Source organism: Cyanistes caeruleus, chromosome 29 (assembly GCF_971803275.1).
Source record: "Cyanistes caeruleus chromosome 29, bCyaCae1.hap1.1, whole genome shotgun sequence".
Lineage (NCBI taxonomy): Eukaryota > Metazoa > Chordata > Aves > Passeriformes > Paridae > Cyanistes > Cyanistes caeruleus.
Window position 1 is genome coordinate 3703044 of NC_141729.1, and position 20796 is coordinate 3723839.

Consider the following 20796-nt stretch of genomic DNA (forward strand, 5'->3'; position numbering starts at 1 on the left):
CCATCTCCATGATGTCAAACACGCTCTCCACGCCCTGCAACACCGGGAACTGTCATCTCCTCCCTGATCCCACCTGATCCCACCTGATCCCATCCCAAACCCATCCTGATCCCATCCTGATCCCATCCTGATCCCACGTCCTCGTCCTCCATCTCCATGATGTCAAACACGCTCTCCACGCCCTGCAACACCGGGAACTGTCATCTCCAACCCATCCTGATCCCACCTGATCCCACCTGATCCCATCCTGATCCCATCCCAAACCCATCCTGATCCCACCTGATCCCATCCCAAACCCATCCTGATCCCATCCTGATCCCACCTGATCCCATCCTGATCCCATCCCCATCCCATCCCCATCCCACGTCCTCGTCCTCCATCTCCATGATGTCAAACACGCTCTCCACGCCCTGCAACGGTGGGAACTGTCATCTCCTCCCTAATCCCACCTGATCCCACCTGATCCCACCTGATCCCATCCCAAACCCATCCTGATCCCATCCCAAACCCATCCTGATCCCATCCTGATCCCATCCTGATCCCACCTGATCCCATCCTGATCCCATCCCAAACCCATCCTGATCCCATCCTGATCCCATCCTGATCCCATCCTGATCCCATCCCAATCCCATCCTGATCCCACCTGATCCCAATCCCCATCCCATGTCCTCGTTCTCCGTCTCAGGGTATTCCGCCCCTGGATGTCCCCAGATGTCCCCAGGTGTCCCCAGGTGTCCCCAGGTGTGTCCCCAGGTATCTCCCCAGGTATCCCCAGCTGTCCCCAGGTGTCCCCAGGTATCCCCAGGTGTGTCCGCAGGTGTCCCCAGGTGTGTCCCCAGGTGTCCCCAGGTGTCCCCAGCTGTCCCCAGCTGTCCCCAGGTGTCCCCAGGTGTGTCCCCAGGTGTCCCCAGGTGTCCCCAGGTGTCCCCAGGTATCCCCAGGTGTCCCCAGGTGTGTCCCCAGCTGTCCCCAGGTGAGTCCCCAGATGTCCCCAGGTGTCCCCAGGTGTCCCCAGGTGTCCCCAGGTGTCCCAGGTGTCCCCAGGTGTGTCCCCAGCTGTCCCCAGCTGTCCCCAGGTATCCCCAGGTGAGTCCCCAGCTGTCCCCAGGTATCCCCAGGTATCCCCAGGTGTCCCCAGGTATCCCCAGGGCCGTACCTTGTCCGTGCAGCGTTTGATGTGCTCGGAGGTGAAGTGGGGCAGCTGTTTCAGGTACGAGTCCTTGGACCACATGGCCTGAGTGACCATCTGGGCCAGCTCCATGGCGGCCAGCGCCGGGCTCAGCCAGCCATTGCTGGACAGCACGTCCACACACGCCTGGATCAGCCGGATCGCCTGGACACACGGACAGGATGGACAGGGGTGGTCAGGGATGGACAGGGGTGGTCAGGGGTGGTCAGTGACACTGACAGGGTGGTCAGGGATGGACAGGGGTGGTCAGGGGTGGACAGGATGGACAGGGGTGGTCAGGGATGGACAGGGATGGACAGGGATGGACAGGGATGGACAGGGGTGGTCAGGGGTGGTCAGGGATGGACAGGGGTGGTCAGGATGGACAGGATGGACAGGGGTGGTCAGGGATGGACAGAATGGACAGGATGGACAGGGGTGGTCAGGGATGGACAGGATGGACAGGGATGGTCAGGGATGGTCAGGGATGGTCAGGGATGGTCAGGGGTGGTCAGGGATGGTCAGTGACATGGACAGGGATGGGGATCCCATAGGATGGACCCAGGCTGGAGCAGTTCCTGGAGAACTGACCCCATGGGATGGAGCAATCCTGGAGAACCTCATTATCCCACTCTGATTTCCTTGGCCACAAATCCCACCCCATCCCCAACTCCATCCCGTTTTCCTGTGACCAGGAACCCCTGGATTCCCCATCCCAGGAACCTTTGGATTCCCCATCCCAGGAACCCCTGGATTCCCCATCCCAGGAACCCTTGGATGTCCCATCCCAGGAACCTTTGGATTCCCCACCCCAGGAACCTTTGAATTCCCCATCCCAGGAACCCCTGGATTCCCCACCCCAGGAACCCCTGGATTCCCCATCCCAGGAACCCTTGGATCCCAGGAACCCCTGGATCCCAGGAACCCCTGGATTCCCCACCCCAGGAACCCCTGGATTCCCCACCCCAGGAACCCTTGGATCCCAGGAACCCTTGGATCCCAGGAACCCCTGGATTCCCCACCCCAGGAACCCCTGGCGCATTCCCCGTGCCCCCGGCAGGGTTTTGGGATGGAATTCCTGCTCCCACCTTGCTGAGGATCTCCTCGGTGTCCGACTGGAGCTCCGCGCTCAGCTGCATGCGGGACAGGTGGGCCTGGAGCAGCAGGTTGGTCTTGACGTGGGGGTCGTTGAACTTGGGGTTGGTCAGTTTGTGGGGAACCTTCTGGGACAGCTGGGGACGCACGGAGGGGAGCGGTCAGAGCCCGGAGCCGTGAAGGGGTTTGGGAATGAACGGGGCTGGGATTGAGTGTTCATCCCATCGTTCCCATGGATCCCATGGATCCCATGGATCCCATCCCATGGATCCCATCCATGGATCCCATCCCATCCTGTCATTCCCATGGATCCCATCCATGGATCCCATCCCATCCTGTCATTCCCATGGATCCATCCCATGGTTCCCATGGATCCCATCCCATGGATCCCATCCCATCCCATCATTCCCAGGGATCCCATCCATGGATCCCATCCCATCCTGTCATTCCCATGGATCCATCCCATGGATCTCATCCCATGGATCCCATGGATCCCATTGTGGGGAACCTTCTGGGACAGCTGGGGACGCACGGAGGGGAGCGGTCAGAGCCCGGAGCCGTGAAGGGGGTTGGGAATGAACGGGGCTGGGATTGAGTGTCCATCCCATCGTTCCCATGGATCCCATCCCATCATTCCCATGGATCCCATCCCATGGATCTCATCCCATCATTCCCATGGATCCATCCCATGGTTCCCATGGATCCCATGGATCCCATGGATCCCATCCATGGATCTCATCCCATTGTTCCCATGGATCCATCCCATGGTTCCCATGGATCCCATGGATCCCATGGATCCCATCCATGGATCTCATCCCATTGTTCCCATGGATCCATCCCATGGTTCCCATGGATCCCATGGATCCCATCCATGGATCTCATCCCATCCTGTCATTCTCATGGATCCCATCCATGGATCTCATCCCATCGTTCCCATGGATCCATCCCATGGTTCCCACGGATCCCATGGATCCCATGGATCCCATCCATGGATCTCATCCCATCCCATCGTTCCCATGGATCCATCCCATGGTTCCCATGTATCCATCCCATGGATCCCATCCCATGGATTCTATCCCATTGACCACATTGATCCCATCCCATCATTCCCATGGATCCCACAGATCCCCTGGATCCCCGGGATCCCGCACCTGTCGCAGCAGGTTGTCCTCGTGGTGCCGGATGGGGATGTTCCCATGGATCCCACCCCACAGATCCCATCCCATGGATCCCATGGATCCCATGGATCCCATCCCATGGATCCCACAGATCCCCTGGATCCCACAGATCCCCTGGATCCCCGGGATCCCGCACCTGTCGCAGCAGGTTGTCCTCGTGGTGCCGGATGGGGATGTTCCCATGGATCCCACCCCACAGATCCCACCCCACGGATCCCATCCCATGGATCCCATGGATCCAATCCCATGGATCCCAATGATCCCAGATCCCCTGGATCCCCTGGATCCCCGGGATCCCGCACCTGTCGCAGCAGGTTGTCCTCGTGGTGCCGGATGGGGATGTTCCCATGGATCCCACCCCACGGATCCCATCCCATGGATCCCATGGATCCCATGGATCCCACGGATCCCCTGGATCCCCGGGATCCCGCACCTGTCGCAGCAGGTTGTCCTCGTGGTGCCGGATGGGGATGTTCTCGTACTCGGCGGCGTTGGAGATGATCTCCAGCAGCCCCCGCACCTTGGTCTTGGCGTTGAGGGACATGCTGAACAGTTCTGGGGGAAAACACGCCAAAATCGGGAATTTAGGGGGAGAAACACAAAAATTGGGAATTTGGGGAGAGAAACATACAAAAATTGGGAATTTTTGGGGGGAGAAACACACCAAAATCAGGAATTTTGGGAGAAACACACACAAAAATCGGGAATTTTGGGGAAACACAAAAATAGGGAATTTCGGGGGAAACACACACAAAAATCGGGAATTTTGGAGGAAACACACACAAAAACTGGGAATTTTGGGGGAAACACATGAAAATCAGAAATTTCGGGAGAAAAAACCCAAACCCAGTGATTATTTTTATGGAAAACCCCAAAACCAATGATTTTTTTATGGAAATCCCCAAACCCAGCAATTTTTTTTACGGAAACCCCCCAAACCACTGATTTTTTTTTTGGGAAAACCCCCAAATCCGTGGATTCTGAGCACCTATGGTGGTGTAGTTGATGTAGTAGTAGGCGGCGATCATGCCCAGGTTGAGCGGGGCCACGTCCATCTCGTCCTCGATGCTGATGCACTTGGACTGCTCCAGGTCACTGAGGGTCTGCTCCACCAGCTCCGACAGGTGATCCGACAGGTGACGGTGAGACACGCCTGCGCACGGAGAACGGGAGAACGGCATCCGTGGGGTCATCCGTGGGATCCGTGGGATGGGATCCGTGGGATGGGATCCATGGGATGGGATGGGATCCATGGGATGGGATCCATGGGATGGGATGGGATGGGATCCGTGGGATGGGATCTGTGGGATCCGTGGGATGGGATCCGTGGGATGGGATGGGATCCATGGGATCCATGGGATGGGATGGGATGGGATGGGATGGATGGGATGGGATCCATGGGATGGGATTGATGGGATGGGATGGGATGGGATGGGATGGGATGGGATCCATGGGGTGGGATGGGATGGGATGGGATCCGTGGGATGGGATCCATGGGATGGGATCCGTAGGATGGCCCGGTGGGATCCATGGGATGGGATCCATGGGATGGGATGGGATCCATGGGGTGGGATGGGATGGGATGGGATGGGATCCATGGGATGGGATGGGATCCATGGGATGGGATCCATGGGATGGGATCCATGGGATGGGATGGGATGGGATGGGATGGGATGGGATGGGATCCATGGGATGGGATGAGATGGGATGGGATCCATGGGATGGGATGGGATCCACGGGATGGGATCCATGGGATGGGATCCATGGGATGGGATGGGATGAATAGGGGGGGAATAAGGATGGGAACAGGGCTGGGATGGGATCCATGAGAACTGGGATGGGATCCATGGGATGGGAACAAGGACAGGAACAGGGGTGGGATGGGATCCATGGGATGGGATGGGATCCATGAGAACAGGGACAGGATGGGACAGGACAGGACTGCCACCACCATAACCACCCCAGATCCCCCCGCAGCTCCCATTCCCACCTTGCAGGTTGTAGTAGTTGGGGTTCTGGGTCATCCTGCGGTACAGGAAGGTCCAGGTCAGGTAATCCACGGCGTCCTGCTTGTTCTCGATGGTCTTGGTGACGATCTCGGCGTTGAAGTGGTCGTGCATGCAGTGGTCCAGGTGCGACTCCACCGGCAGCGGTTCGTACAGGAACTTCTTGAAGAAATCCTGCGGCAGGACGGGCGGGAAGAGGGAGAGAATTCAGGGATTCATCCCACAGACGCCGCGGGAATTCCCAGTGTGGCGCCCCGGGAGGGTCTGGGTGGTCCCCATGGTGATCCCAGCCCTGAGGGAGGGTTTGGATCCCAGGGATCCCATCCCAGCCCCGAGTGAGGCTCATCCGGCAGCTGGAGCAGGAGAATCCCGGCTGAAATCCCGGGAATGTCCCCGGCTGCCTCCCCCACCTTCTTGGAGCCCTGGCACATGATGACGCAGCGGCCCTCGTCGTCCTGCAGCGGGCGGTTGGCGTGGCCGACCATCTGCAGCACGTCGTAGATGGGGTAATCCACGTACCTGCCACAGCCACGGCGTCAGCGGCTCCGCGCCGGATCCCTCCGGGCCATCCCATGGATCCCATCCCGTGGATCCCATCCCATGGATCCCATCCCATGGATCCCACCCCATGGATCCCATCCCATGGATCTCATCCCATGGATCCCATCCCATGGATCCCACCCCATGGATCCCATCCCATGGATCCCATCCTATCAATCCCATCCCATGGATCCCATCCCATCCCATGGATCTCATCCCATGGATCCCATCCCATGGATCCCATCCCATGGATCCCATCCCATCCCATGGATCCCATCCCATCCCACGGATCCCATCCCGTGGATCCCACCGGGCCATCCCATGGATCCCATCCCATGGACCCCATCCTATCAATCCCATCCCATGGATCCCATCCCATGAATCCCATCCCATCCCATGGATCCCACCCCATCCCATGGATCTCATCCCATGGATCCCATCCCATGAATCCCATCCCATCCCATGGATCCCACCCCATCCCATGGATCTCATCCCATGGATCCCATCCCATGAATCCCATCCCATCCCATGGATCCCACCCCATCCCATGGATCCCATCCCATCCCATGGATCTCATCCCATGGATCCCATCCCATGGATCCCATCCCACCAATCCCATCCCACCCCATCAATCCCAATCCCAATCCAATCCCAATTCCATCCTATCAATCCCAATCCCACCCCAACCCCACCCCAATCCCATCCCACCAATCCCATCCCACCAATCCCATCCCAATCCCACCCCAATCCCATCAATCCCACCCCACCAATCCCACCAATCCCAATCCCATCCCAATCCCACCCCAATCCCATCAATCCCATCAATCCCACCCCAATCCCACCAATCCCATCAATCCCACCCCAATCCCACCAATCCCATCCCATCAATCCCACCTCACCAATTCCAATCCCATCAATCCCAATCCCACCAATCCCATCCCACCAATCCCACCCCAATCCCACCAATCCCACCCCAATCCCATCAATCCCACCCCAATCCCATCAATCCCACCCCAATCCCACCAATCCCACCAATCCCACCCCAATCCCACCCCAATCCCATCAATCCCACCCCACCAATCCCACCAATCCCAATCCCACCCCAATCCCACCCATCCCACCCCGCCCCGCGCGCTCGGGGCTCGGCTCACGCGTGGATCTTGCCGTTGTAGTACTGCGTGTCCATGATGATCACCAGGTGGGCCGAGATGTTCATGCCCCAGCAGAGGCTGCGCGAGGCCACCATCACCTGGACGGCTCCTGGGGACACCGAGGGCACCCGGCGTCAGCGATCCCGGAATTCCGGCCGCTCGCGCAAGATCCCGGGATTTTGGGGGCGGGAGGTGGAGATTGACGGAGCGCGTTGGGTTGGGAGAGGTTCTGAGGTGCCACCATGGGCAGGGACAACTTCTCCATCCCCGGTGGCTCCAGCCTGGCCTTGGGGACTCCCAGGGATCCACAGCTGCTCTGGGAATTCCATCCCAACCCATCCTCACCCTCATTCCTTCCCAAAATCCCACCAAAACCTCCCCAATTCCCTGTGTCCTGTCCCTCCATCCCTCGTCCCCAGTTCCTCTCCAGCTCTCCTGGAGCTCCTCCAGGTCTGGAAGGAGCTCTGAGGTGTCCCCAGAGCTTGGACGTCATCCCTAATCCCAGGAGCGGGAAGTGCTGGGCTCTGGATCCCATCCCATCATCCCATCATCCCGATTCCGATCCAGATCCGATCCCGATCCCAATCCCGATCCCATCCCATCATCCCGATCCCGATCCAGATCCGATCCCGATCCCATCCCATCATCCCGATCCCATCCCATCATCCCGCTCCTGATCCCGATCCCGATCCCGATCCCATCCCATCATCCCGATCCAATCCCGATCCTGATCCCGATCCCATCCCATCATCCCGATCCCATCCCATCACCCCGATCCGATCCCGATCCCAATCCCGATCCCATCCCATCATCCCGCTCCTGATCCCAATCCCAATCCCGATCCCAATCCCGATCCCATCCCATCATCCCGCTCCTGATCCCGATCCCATCCCATCATCCCGATCCCGATCCCAATCCTGATCCCGATCCCATCCCATCATCCCGCTCCTGATCCTGATCCCATCCCATCATCCTGATCCCATCCCATCACCCCGATCCGATCCCGATCCCAATCCCGATCCCATCCCATCATCCCGATCCCATCCCATCATCCCAATCCCGATCCCGATCCCGATCCGATCCCGATCCCATCCCATCATCCCGCTCCTGATCCTGATCCCAATCCCCATCCCATCCCATCCCATCATCCCGATCCCAATCCCGATCCCAATCCCGATCCCATCCCATCATCCTGATCCCGATCCCATCCCATCATCCCGATCCCATCCCATCATCCCGATCCCAATCCCGATCCCGATCCCGATCCGATCCCGACCCCGCTGGGCGCCCACCGGAGCTGAAGAGCTGCTCCACCACGCGTCGCTCCATGGCCGTCAGCCCCTCGTGCAGGTACCCGACGCCGTTCACCAGCGTCTCCTTCAGGGTGGGGTCGCTCAGCTTCTCCAGGTACGGCACCAGGTCCTTCTCGGCGCAGTGCAGGAACCTGCGGGATAGCCGGGAATTGGTGGGAAAGGCCTTTGGGATCGCCCATCCCAATCCCAATAATCCCATCAATCCCATCCCAATCCCATCCCATTCCCATCCCATCAATCCCATCCCATCAATCCCATCCCAATCCCAATAATCCCATCAATCCCATCCCAATCCCATCCCAATCCCATCCCAATCCCATCTCATCAATCCCATCCTAATCCCAATCCCATCCCAATCCCATCAATCCCATCCCAATCCCAATCCCATCCCAATCCCATCCCATCAATCCCATCCCAATCCCATCTCATCAATCCCATCCCAATCCCATCCCAATCCCATCCCAATCCCATCCCATCCCATCAATCCCATCCCATCAATCCCATCCCAATCCCATTCCCATCCCATCAATCCCATCAATCCCATCCCAATCCCATCCCATCAATCCCATCCCAATCCCATCAATCCCATCCCAATCCCATCCCAATCCCATCCCATCAATCCCATCCCAGTCCCAATCCCATTCCCATCCCATCAATCCCATCAATCCCATCCCAATCCCATCCCATCAATCCCATCCCAATCCCATCAATCCCATCCCAATCCCATCCCAATCCCATCCCATCAATCCCATCCCAGTCCCAATCCCATCCCATCATCCCCCTCTTCTCCAGGCCAAGTTCTCTCAGCTCCCTTAGGAACTCTCCACCTCCAACCCCAAACCCATCCCTGGACCTTCTCCAGCCCCAAACCCATCCCTGGACCTTCTCCAGCCCCAAACCCATCCCTGGACCTTCTCCAGCCCCAAACCCATCCCTGGACCTTCTCCAGCCCCAAACCCATCTCTGGACCTTCTCCAGCCCCAAACCCATCCCTGAATGTTCTCCAGCCCCAAACCCATCCCTGGACCTTCTCCAGCCCCAAACCCATCCCTGGACCTTCTCCAACCCCAAACCCATCCCTGGACATTCTCCAGCCCCAAACCCATCCCTGGACATTCTCCAGCCCCAAAGCCACCCCGTGGTGTCCGGGTGTCCCCGTGGTGTCCCCGTGGTGTCCCCGTGGTGTCCCCGGGGTGTCACCTGTGCCGCTGGACGTCGGAGGCGCAGGTGGTGAGGATGTTGATGGCCGTGAGCCGCGTCTGTTTCCGGGAGGGGACGAAGACCAGGACGGGTTTTTTGGGTGAGTGCTTCATCACGGCGTGGTACACGGGCTTGGCCATGGACAGCAGCCGTGTCTGCGTGTGGCTGATGTTGAAACCCTGCCGAAAATCCCAAATCCCGCTCAATTCCAAAGGGTTTCCAGCCAAAACCATGGGAAACGCCGGAAAATTCGCTTAATCCCGGCAGGTGATGGTTGATCCTTGTGTTGGTCATCGATGGTCAGTCCCAACCTCAATCCTATCCCAATTCCAATCCCAATTCCAATCCCAATCCCAATCCCAATTCCAATTCCAATTCCAATTCCAATTCCAATCCTAATTCCAATCCCAACCTCAATCCTATCCCAATTCCAATCCCAATCCCAATCCCAATTCCAATTCCAGTTCCAATCCCAATCCCAATCCCAATTCCAATCCCAATCCCAATCCCAACCTCAATCCTATCCCAATTCCAATCCCAATTCCAATTCCAATTCCAATTCCAATTCCAATCCCAATCCCAATCCCAATTCCAATCCCAATCCCAATCCCAACCTCAATCCTATCCCAATTCCAATCCCAATCCCAATCCCAATTCCAATCCCAATCCCGCTCAATTCCAAAGGGTTTCCAGCCAAAGCCGTGGGAAACGCCGGAAAGATCGCTTAATTCCGGCAGGTGATGATTGATCCTTGTATTGGTCATCGATGGCCAATCCCAACCTCAATCCTATTCCAATTCCAATTCCAATCCCAATTCCAATCCCAATCCCAATTCCAATCCCAATCCCAAATCCCGCTCAATTCCAAAGGATTTCCAGCCAAAGCCGTGGGAAACGCCGGAAAATTCGCTTAATTCAGGCAGGTGATGATTGATCCTTGTATTGATCATCGATGGCCAATCCCAACCTCAATCCTGTCCCAATTCCAATCCCAATTCCAATCCCAATTCCAATTCCAATCCCAATCCCAACCTCAATCCTATCCCATCCCAAATCCAAGAGTTACCAACGATCCCAAGGGATTTTCCCACGAGTTACCAACGATCCCACGGGATTTTTCCAAGAATTTCCAGCGATCCCAAGCGATTTTCCCAAGATTTACCAACGATCCCAAGGGATTCTTACAAGAATTTCCAGCGATCCCAAGGGATCTTTCCAAGGATTAATCAGCCAATGATCCCAAGGGATTTTCCCAAGAGCTACCAACGATCCCAAGGGATTTTTCCAGGAGTTAAGAACGATCTTAAGGGATTTTCCCAAGGATTAATCAGCCAACGATCCCACGGGATTTTCCCAAGAGTCACCAACAATCCCAAGGGATTTTTCCGAGCGTTTCCAACGATCCCACGGGATTTTCCCAAGCATTTCCAAGGATCCCAAGGGATTTTCCCAAGCATTTCCAAGGATCCCAGGGGATTTTCCCAGGATCCCGGCGGCCGCTGTCCCTACCTGGATGTGCAGCTCCAGGGGCACGGGGCGCACGTTGGGGTGGAAGTTGAAGGTGGCGGTGGCGCTGCAGCCCAGCCAATGCGCCACGTCCTTGGCGTTGGACAGCGACGAGCTCAGCGCCACGATGCGGATCGGCCGCTCGATCTGCGACGAGATGTAGCGCATGCGCGAGCAGATCACCTCCAGCACCGGCTGTGGGGGAAAACGGGATCGGGAAAGGGATCTGGTCAGGAGATCCCATGGAAACCCCTCCTGATGTAGCGCATGCGCGAGCAGATCACCTCCAGCACCGGCTGTGGGGGAAAACGGGATCGGGAATGGGATCTGGTCAGGAGATCCCATGGAAACCCCTCCTGATGTAGCGCATGCGCGAGCAGATCACCTCCAGCACCGGCTGTGGGGGAAAACGGGATCGGGAATGGGATCTGGTCAGGAGATCCGGTCAGGAAATCCCATGGAAACATCTCCTGAATGGGATTGGGAATGGGATCTGGTCAGGGGATCGCATGGAAACCCCTCCTGAATGGGATTGGGAATGGGATTGGGAATGGGATCCGGTCAGGAGATCCCATGGAAACCCCTCCTGATGTAGCGCATGCGCGAGCAGATCACCTCCAGCACTGGCTGTGGGGGAAAACGGGATCAGGAATGGGATCTGGTCAGGAGATCCCATGGAAACACCTCCTGAATGGGATTGGGAACGGGATCTGGTCAGGAGATCCCATGGAAACACCTCCTGAATGGGATTGGGAATGGGATCTGGTCAGGAGATCCCATGGAAACATCTCCTGAATGGGATCTGGTCAGGAGATCCCATGGAAACCCCTCCTGAATGGGATCTGGTCAGGGGATCCCATGGAAACCCCTCCTGATGTAGCGCATGCGCGAGCAGATCACCTCCAGCACTGGCTGTGGGGGAAAACGGGATCGGGAATGGGATCGGGAATGGGATCAGGAATGGGATCGGGAATGGGATCGGGAATGGGATCAGGAATGGGATCAGGAATGGGATCGGGAATGGGATCAGGAATGGGATCAGGAATGGGATCGGGAATGGGATGGGGAATGGGATCAGGAATGGGATAAGAGGCAGGATCAGAAATGGGATCAGGAGCAGGATCAGGAATGGGATCATAAATGGGATCAGGAGCGGGATCGGGACCACTCCTGGCTGAGATCCATCCACAACACCCCAGGAAAATCCCTTCTGACCTTCCCAAGGCATGGACACCTCCCATCCCATGGATCCCATGGATCCCATGGATCCCATGGATCCCATCCCATCCCATGGATCCCATCCCATCCCATCCCATGGATCCCATCCCATGGATCCCATCCCATCAGATCCCATCCCATGGATCCCATCCCATGGATCCCAGGGATCCCATCCCATCCCATGGATCCCATCCCATGGATCCCATCCCATGGATCCCATGGATCCCATCCCATCCCATGGATCCCATCCCATGGATCCCATCCCATGGATCCCATGGATCCCATCCCATGGACCCCATCCCATCAATCCCATGGATCCCATCCCATGGATCCAATCCCGTGGATCCCATGGATTCCATCCCATGGATCCCATCCCATGGATCCCATCCCATCCCATCCCATGGATCCCATCCCATGGATCCAATCACGTGGATCCCATGGACCCCATCCCATCAATCCCATGGATCCCATCCCATCCCATCCCATGGATCCCATCCCGTGGATCCCATGGATCCCATCCCATGGATCCCATGGATCCCATGGATCCCACCCCACTCCCGGGATCCTCACCCCGTTCTCGCCCCCGATCAGGTGCACTTCATCCACGATGAACAGGTTGACGTTCTGGACGTTCTTGCGCTGTTTCCAGCGGCGGGAGAGGATATCCCACTTTTCCGGGGTGCTGATGATGATGTTCCCTTTCCCCAGCAGCTTCAGGTCCGTGCTGGTCTCTCCGGTGAGGAGCACAACCTTCTTGTTCAGGCGTTCCTGGAACTTCTCGTACCAATCCATGAAAACCTGAGGCGGGAAAAAAGGGATTGGCCCGGAATCGGATGGATTTGTTGGGAATTTGCATGGGAGAGGTGTTGTTAGTGCTCAAATCGAGGGAATTCCCACAAAATTCCTCTCAAATTGAGGGAATTTACAACAAAATGGGGCAATTCCCAACAAAATTGCTCTCAAATTGAGGGAATTCCCACAAAAATGGGGCAATTCCCACAAAATTCCTCTCAAATTGAGAGAATTCCCACCAAAATGGGGCAATTCCCAACAAATTGCTCTCAAAATGGAGAAATTCCCATAAAATTCCTTTCAGTCTGGGGGAATTCACAACAAATTTCTCTCAAATTGAGGGAATTCCCACAAAAATGGGGCAATTCCCACAAAATTCCTCTCAAATTGATGGAATTTACAACAAAATGGGGCAATTCCCACAAAATTCCCCTCAAAATGGAGAAATTCCCATAAAATTCCTTTTAGTTTGGGGGAATTCACAACAAATTCCTCTCAAATTGAGGGAATTCCCACAAAATTCTTCTCAAATTGAGGGAATTTACAACAAAATGGGGCAATTCCCACAAAATTCTTCTCAAATTAAGGGAATTCCCACAAAATTCCCTTAAATTGGGACAAATTCCCCCCAAATTCCTCTTGAATTCAGGGAATTCCCACCGAATTCTTCTCAGATTGGAGCAATTCCCAACAAATTCTCAAATTGGGGGAATTCCCACAAAATTCCCTTAAATTGGGGCAATTCCCACTGAATTCTTCTCAGATTGGGGCAATTCCCAACAAATTCCCTTAAACTGGGGCAATTCCCCCCAAATTCCTCTCGAATCCAGGGAATTCCCAACAAAATTCCCTTAAATTGGGGCAATTCCCAACAAATTCTTCTCAGATCAAGGGAATTCCCACAAAATTCCCTTAAATTGGGACAAATTCCCAACAAATTCCTCTCGAATCCAGGGAATTCCCACAAAATTCCCTTAAATTGGGACAAATTCCTCTGAAATCGAGGGAATTTTACCCCAAAATTCCTCTGGAATTCAGGGAATTCCCACCGAATTCTTCTCAGATTGGAGCAATTCCCAACAAATTCTTCTCAAATCCAGGGAATTCCAAACAAATTCCTCTGGAATGCAGGGAATTCCCACCGAATTCCCTTAAATTGTGACAAATTCCTCTCAAATCGAGGGAATTCCCCCCAAAATTCCTCTTGAATCCAGGGAATTCCCAACAAAATTCCCTTAAATTGGGACAAATTCCCCCAAATTCCTCTGGAATCCAGGGAATTCCCCCAAAATTCCCTTAAATTGGGACAAATTCCTCTGAAATCGAGGGAATTCCCACAAAATTCCCTTTCCCTTAAATTGTGACAAATTCCCCCCAAATTCCTCTGGAATGCAGGGAATTCCCCCAAAATTCCCTTAAATTGGGACAAATTCCCCCCAAATTCCTCTGGAATTCAGGGAATTCCCACCGAATTCTTCTCAGATTGGAGCAATTCCCAACAAATTCCTCTCAAATCAAGGGAATTCCCACAAAATTCCCTTAAATTGTGACAAATTCTTCTCAAATCGAGGGAATTCCCCCCAAATTCCCCTGGAATTCAGGGAATTCCCACAAAACTCCTCTCAAATTGGGGCAATTCCCAACAAATTCTTCTCAAATCAAGGGAATTCCCACAAAATTCCCTTAAATTGGGACAAATTCCCAACAAATTCCTCTCGAATCCAGGGAATTCCCAACAAAATTCCCTTAAATTGGGACAAATTCCTCTGAAATCGAGGGAATTTTACCCCAAAATTCCTCTGGAATTCAGGGAATTCCCAACAAATTCTTCTGAGATTGGAGCAATTCCCAACAAATTCTTCTCAAATCCAGGGAATTCCAAACAAATTCCTCTGGAATTCAGGGAATTCCCACCAAATTCCTCTGGAATTCAGGGAATTCCCACCGAATTCTTCTCAGATTGGAGCAATTCCCAACAAATTCCTCTCAAATCGAGGGAATTCCCCCCAAATTCCTCTGGAATTCCGGGAATTCCCGCAAAATTCCCTTAAATTGTGACAAATTCCTCTGAAATCGAGGGAATTCCCCCCAAATTCCTCTGGAATTCCGGGAATTCCTGCATCCCGAGGGAATTCCCGGGATTCACCTGCTCGGCCAGAGCCTCCATGGGGGTGATGTAGACGCAGCGACCCTCGGAATTCTGGAGGAGCATGCGGAGGATGGCGAATTCCGCGCAGATCGTTTTCCCGCTGCCCGTGGGCGCTCCCACGAAAACGTTGTCGTCGCTGTTGTAAACCGTCCCACAAAAAAAAAAAAAAAAAAGCATGGATCCCAAAATTCTGGGAGAAGGGATAATCCACGGATCCCAAAATTCTGGGAAAGGGGATAATCCATGGATCCCAAAATTCTGGGAGAAGGGATAATCCATGGATCCCAAAATTCTGGGAAAGGGATAATCCATGGATCCCAAAAATCTGGGAAAGGGGATTAATTTGGAATCCCAAAACCCTGGGAATGGGATAAACCACGGATCCCAAAATTCTGGGAACAGGGGATAATCCATGGATCCCAAAACTCTGGAAGAAAGGATAAACCACAGATCCCAAATCTCTGGGAGAAAGGATAATCCATGGATCCCAAAATTCTGGGAATAAGGAATAACTCCCAAATCCCAAATCTCTGGGAATAGGGAATAACTCCCAAATCCCAAATCTCTGGGAATAGGGAATAACCCCCAAATCCCAAAACTCTGGGAATAGGGAATAACCCCCAAATCCCAAATCTCTGGGAATAAGGAATTAATTTGAAATCCCAAATCTCTGGGAATAAGGAATAACCCCCAAATCCCACATCCCAACCAACCCACACAGAATAACAACAACCAACACCCCCAACAACACCCCCAACACCCCCAACAACACCCCCAACAACACCCCAACACCCCCAACACCCCCAACAACACCCCCAACAACACCCCAACACCCCCAACACCCCAACACCCCAACACCCCAACACCCCCCCCAACAACACCCCAACACCCCCAACACCCCAACACCCCCAACACCCCAACACCCCCAACACCCCCAACACCCCAACACCCCCAACACCCCCAACACCCCCAACAACACCCCCAACACCCCCAACAACACCCCAACACCCCCAATACCCCTAACAACACCCCCAACACCCCCAACACCCCCAACAACACCCCCAACACCCCCCCCAACAACACCCCCAACAACACCCCCAACACCCCAACACCCCCAACACCCCCAACAACACCCCCAACACCCCAACACCCCCAACACCCCCAACAACACCAACACCCCCAACAACACCCCCAACACCCCCAACACCCCCAACACCCCCAACAACACCCCCAACAACACCCCCAACACCCCCAACAACACGCCCAACAACACCCCCAACACCCCAACACCCCCAACACCCCCAACAACACCCCCAACACCCCAACACCCCCACACCCCCAACACCCCCAACACCCCAACACCCCCAACACCCCCAACACCCCCAACACCCCAACACCCCCAACACCCCCAACAACACCCCCAACACCCCCAACACCCCAACACCCCCAACACCCCAACAACACCCCCAACACCCCAACACCCCAACACCCCCAACACCCCAACACCCCAACACCCCCAACACCCCCAACACCCCCAACACCCCAACAGCCCCAACACCCCAACACCCCCAACACCCCAACACCCCCAATACCCCCAACAACACCCCCAACACCCCAACACCCCAACACCCCAACACCCCCAACAACACCCCCAACAACACCCCAACACCCCCAACAACACCCCCAACACCCCAACACCCCAACACCCCCAACACCCCCAACACCCCAACACCCCAACACCCCCAACACCCCCAACACCCCCCCCAACAACACCCCAACACCCCCAACAACACCCCCAACACCCCAACACCCCTAACAACACCCCTAACAACACCCCCAACACCCCCAACACCCCAACACCCCCAACACCCCAACACCCCTAACAACACCCCTAACAACACCCCCAACACCCCCAACACCCCAACACCCCCAACACCCCAACACCCCCAACACCCCCAACACCCCAACACCCCCAACAACACCCCCAACACCCCCAACACCCCAACACCCCCAACAACACCCCAACACCCCCAACAACACCCCCAACACCCCCAACAACACCCAACACCCCCAACACCCCAACACCCCCAACACCCCCAACACCCCCAAACCTCTCCAACATCCCCAACACCCCAACACCCCCAACACCCCAACAGCCCAACACCCCAACACCCCCAACATCCCCAACACCCCCAACACCCCCAACAACACCCCCAACAACACCCCCAACACCCCCAACAACACCCCCAACAACACCCCCAACAACACCCCCAACACCCCATCACCCCCAACACCCCCAACAGCCCCAACACCCCAACACCCCCAACACCCCAGCACCCCAACACCCCCAACAACACCCCCAACACCCCCCCCAACAACACCCCCAACACCCCAACACCCCAACAACACCCCAACACCCCCAACACCCCCAACACCCCAACAACACCCCCAACACCCCAACACCCCCAACAACACCCCAACACCCCAACACCCCCAACAACACCCCCAACACCCCCCCCAACAACACCCCCAACAACACCCCCAACACCCCAACACCCCCAACACCCCCAACACCCCAACACCCCCAACACCCCCAAACCTCTCCAACACCCCCATCCCCAAAAAAACCCCTCGGGAATACACCCAAATCCCGGGAAAACGAGTCAGGGAACGGCCACCTTGAGTCTGGATGGGGTTGAAGAAGGGGAATTTGTCCTGGTAGAGGCTCTCGAAGGAGCTGTTCCGAAGAGCCGACACCGGCAGCGGTTGCAGGTCCAGCAGCTCCGTGGGAGGAGGGTATTTTTCCGGAAGGATCAGGTGTCGGAATGACACGGGGAGTTGGGTCTCACAGGCTGGATGAAAGATGGGAAAGAATTCCAGGATTTTAGGGATGGGTGAGGGTGAGGCGGGGTTGGAAAAAGGGGGATGGAAAATGGATTTGAGATGTTTGGGAAAGGGAAAAACGCGGAATTTCAAAGCTCTGGAAATAGGGGAGAGAGCACAGATCCCAAATTTCTGCTGCCACCTGGATTCCTGGAATTTTTTCCTTGGATTCCAGAGGATTTTTCCCCAGGAAAAGGGGGATAAACCCAGAATTCCAAAGCTCTGGAAAAGGGGAGAAAGCACAGATCCCAAATTTCTGCTGCCACTTGGATTCCTGGAATTATTTCCTTGGATTCCAGAGGATTTTCCCCAAAAAAAAGGGAGGATAAACCCAGGATGCCAAAGATCTGCCACAACTTGGATTCCCTGAAGTTTTTCCTGGATTCCAGAGGATTTTTGCCCAGGAAAAGGGGGATAAACCCAGAATTCCAAATCCCAATTATCACTTGGATTCTTGGAATTATTTCCCTGGATTCCAGAGGATTTTTCCCAAAGAAAAAGGGGATAAACCCAAAATTCCAAACCCCTGGAAATAGGGGAGAGAGCAGGGATCCCAAATCCCCATTGTCATTTGGATTCCCTGAAGTTTTTCCCTGGATTCCAGAGGATTTTCCCCCCAAAGAAAATAGGGATAAACCCAAAATCCCAAATTTCTGCTGCCACTTGGATTCCTGGAATTATTTCCCTGGATTCCAGAGGATTTTCTCCCCAAAAAAGGGAGGATAAACCCAGGATCCCAAATCCCAATTGTCACTTGGATTCCTGGAATTTTTTCCTTGGATTCCAGAGGATTTTTCCCCTGGGAAAAGAGAGGTTATAAACCACATTTCCCCCAAAAAACTGGAAAAGGGGCACTCAAAGAGCCATAAAATCCAGAATAAAACCCAGGAAAAATCAGGAAAAAAACCCAAGAAAAACCAGAAATAAAAACCAAGAAAAACCCAGAATAAAGCCTAAAAAAACCAGGAATAAAATCCAAGAAAAAGCAGGAATAACCCCCGGGAAGGGACACTCACAGAGCCATAAAATCCAGAATAAAACCCAGGAAAAATCAGGAATAAAACCCAAGAAAAACCCGGAATAAAAACCAATAAAAACCAGAAATAAAAACCAATAAAAACCAGGAATAAAACCCAATAAAAACCAGGAATAAAATCCAAGAAAAAGCAGGAATAACCCCCGGGAAGGGGCACTCACAGAGCCATAAAATCCAGAATAAAACCCAGGAAAAATCAGGAATAAAACCAATAAAAACCAGAAATAAAAACCAATAAAAACCAGGAATAAAAACCAATAAAGACCAGGAATAAAAACCAATAAAAACCCGGAATAAAGCCTAAAAAAACAAGAATAAAATCCAATAAAAACCAGGAATAAAAACCAAGAAAAAGCAGGAATAAAACCCAATAAAAACCAGAAATAAAAACCAATAAAAACCAGAATAAAAACCAATAAAAACCAGGAATAAAATCCAAGAAAAAGCAGGAATAACCCCCGGGAAGGGGCACTCACAGAGCCAGCAGTCGGACACCACGCGGATGAAATACTGCGGCGGCAGCGGCTCGAAGACGGGAACGAAGAACGTCACCAGATGCTCATCCTGGGCATATTTGGCTTTGAGCAGGAAATATTCGTGGTGCAAGATCACCTCACTGTCCACATCCTCCACCAGGATCCAAAAAGCCTCGGAAGAGCCGTGAACCTGGAAAAAAAAATGATGGAATTTCTCAATTTTTCATCCCAACCCTCATAATTCCAGGTTTTTCCAGCTCCTTTTCATCCCAAGGTTGGGTTTTTCCTCGTGGTTTTTATACTGGAGTTCAGATTTTCTGGTTTTCCATAAATCAGGGAATTTTCCCCTTTTTGTTTTCACATCCTGGATTCAGAATTTTCTGGTTTTCCCGCATGGTTTTCACAATCCAGCCTCAAAATTCCATCTTTTCCTTCCAACCTGGGAATTTCCCCTCATGATTTCCACACCTCAGCCCAGTAAATCCCCACCCAGATCATTTATCCTGCATTTTTTCACCTCCCCATCTCCAGAATTCCCCGTTTTCCCTCACGATTTCCCACCCCATTCCCAGAATTGTTTTCCCCGTTTTCCCACCCCATTCCCAAAATCCCCAATTTCCCCTCACAATTTCCAACCCAAATTCCCAGAATCCCCCATTTTCCCACCCCATTCCCAAAATTCCCCTCACAGTTTCCAACATTCCCAAAATTCCCTTCACAATTTCCACCTCCCATTCCCAGAATCCTCCATTTCCCCTCACAATTCCCACTCCCATTCCCAAAATTACCCATTTCCCCTCACAATTCCCCAAAATTCCCCATTTTCCCCTCACAATTCCCACTCCAATTCCCAGAATCCCCAATTTCCCCTCACAATTTCCAACCCCAATTCCCAAATTCCCCATTTCCCCTCACAATTTCCACCTCCCACTCCCAGAATGCTCCATTTCCCCCTCACAATTCCCACTCCATTCCCAAAATTCCCCATTTTCCCTCATGATTTCCAACCCCAATTCCCAAAATCCTCCATTTTCCCCTCACAATTCCCACTCCCATTCCCAAAATTCCCCATTTTCCCTCATGAT

General features: G+C 53.9%; 1 protein-coding gene across 1 annotated transcript in view; it reads right to left on the bottom strand.

Moving 5' to 3' along the window:
• SNRNP200 (small nuclear ribonucleoprotein U5 subunit 200) overlaps window positions 1-20796 on the bottom strand; it is a 78747-nt gene that overhangs the window by 4079 nt on the left and 53872 nt on the right. The window contains exons 28-41 of the mRNA XM_086865478.1: window positions 19712-19901; window positions 17995-18168; window positions 15314-15474; window positions 12946-13173; window positions 11161-11352; window positions 9652-9830; window positions 8431-8582; window positions 7139-7247; window positions 5858-5966; window positions 5432-5621; window positions 4430-4594; window positions 3875-3996; window positions 2257-2400; window positions 1157-1333 (exon numbers count right to left, since the gene is read on the bottom strand). Of these exons, the coding sequence (XP_086721604.1) occupies window positions 1157-1333; window positions 2257-2400; window positions 3875-3996; window positions 4430-4594; window positions 5432-5621; window positions 5858-5966; window positions 7139-7247; window positions 8431-8582; window positions 9652-9830; window positions 11161-11352; window positions 12946-13173; window positions 15314-15474; window positions 17995-18168; window positions 19712-19901 (2292 nt within the window). The remainder of the gene's footprint in view (window positions 1-1156; window positions 1334-2256; window positions 2401-3874; window positions 3997-4429; window positions 4595-5431; window positions 5622-5857; window positions 5967-7138; window positions 7248-8430; window positions 8583-9651; window positions 9831-11160; window positions 11353-12945; window positions 13174-15313; window positions 15475-17994; window positions 18169-19711; window positions 19902-20796) is intronic.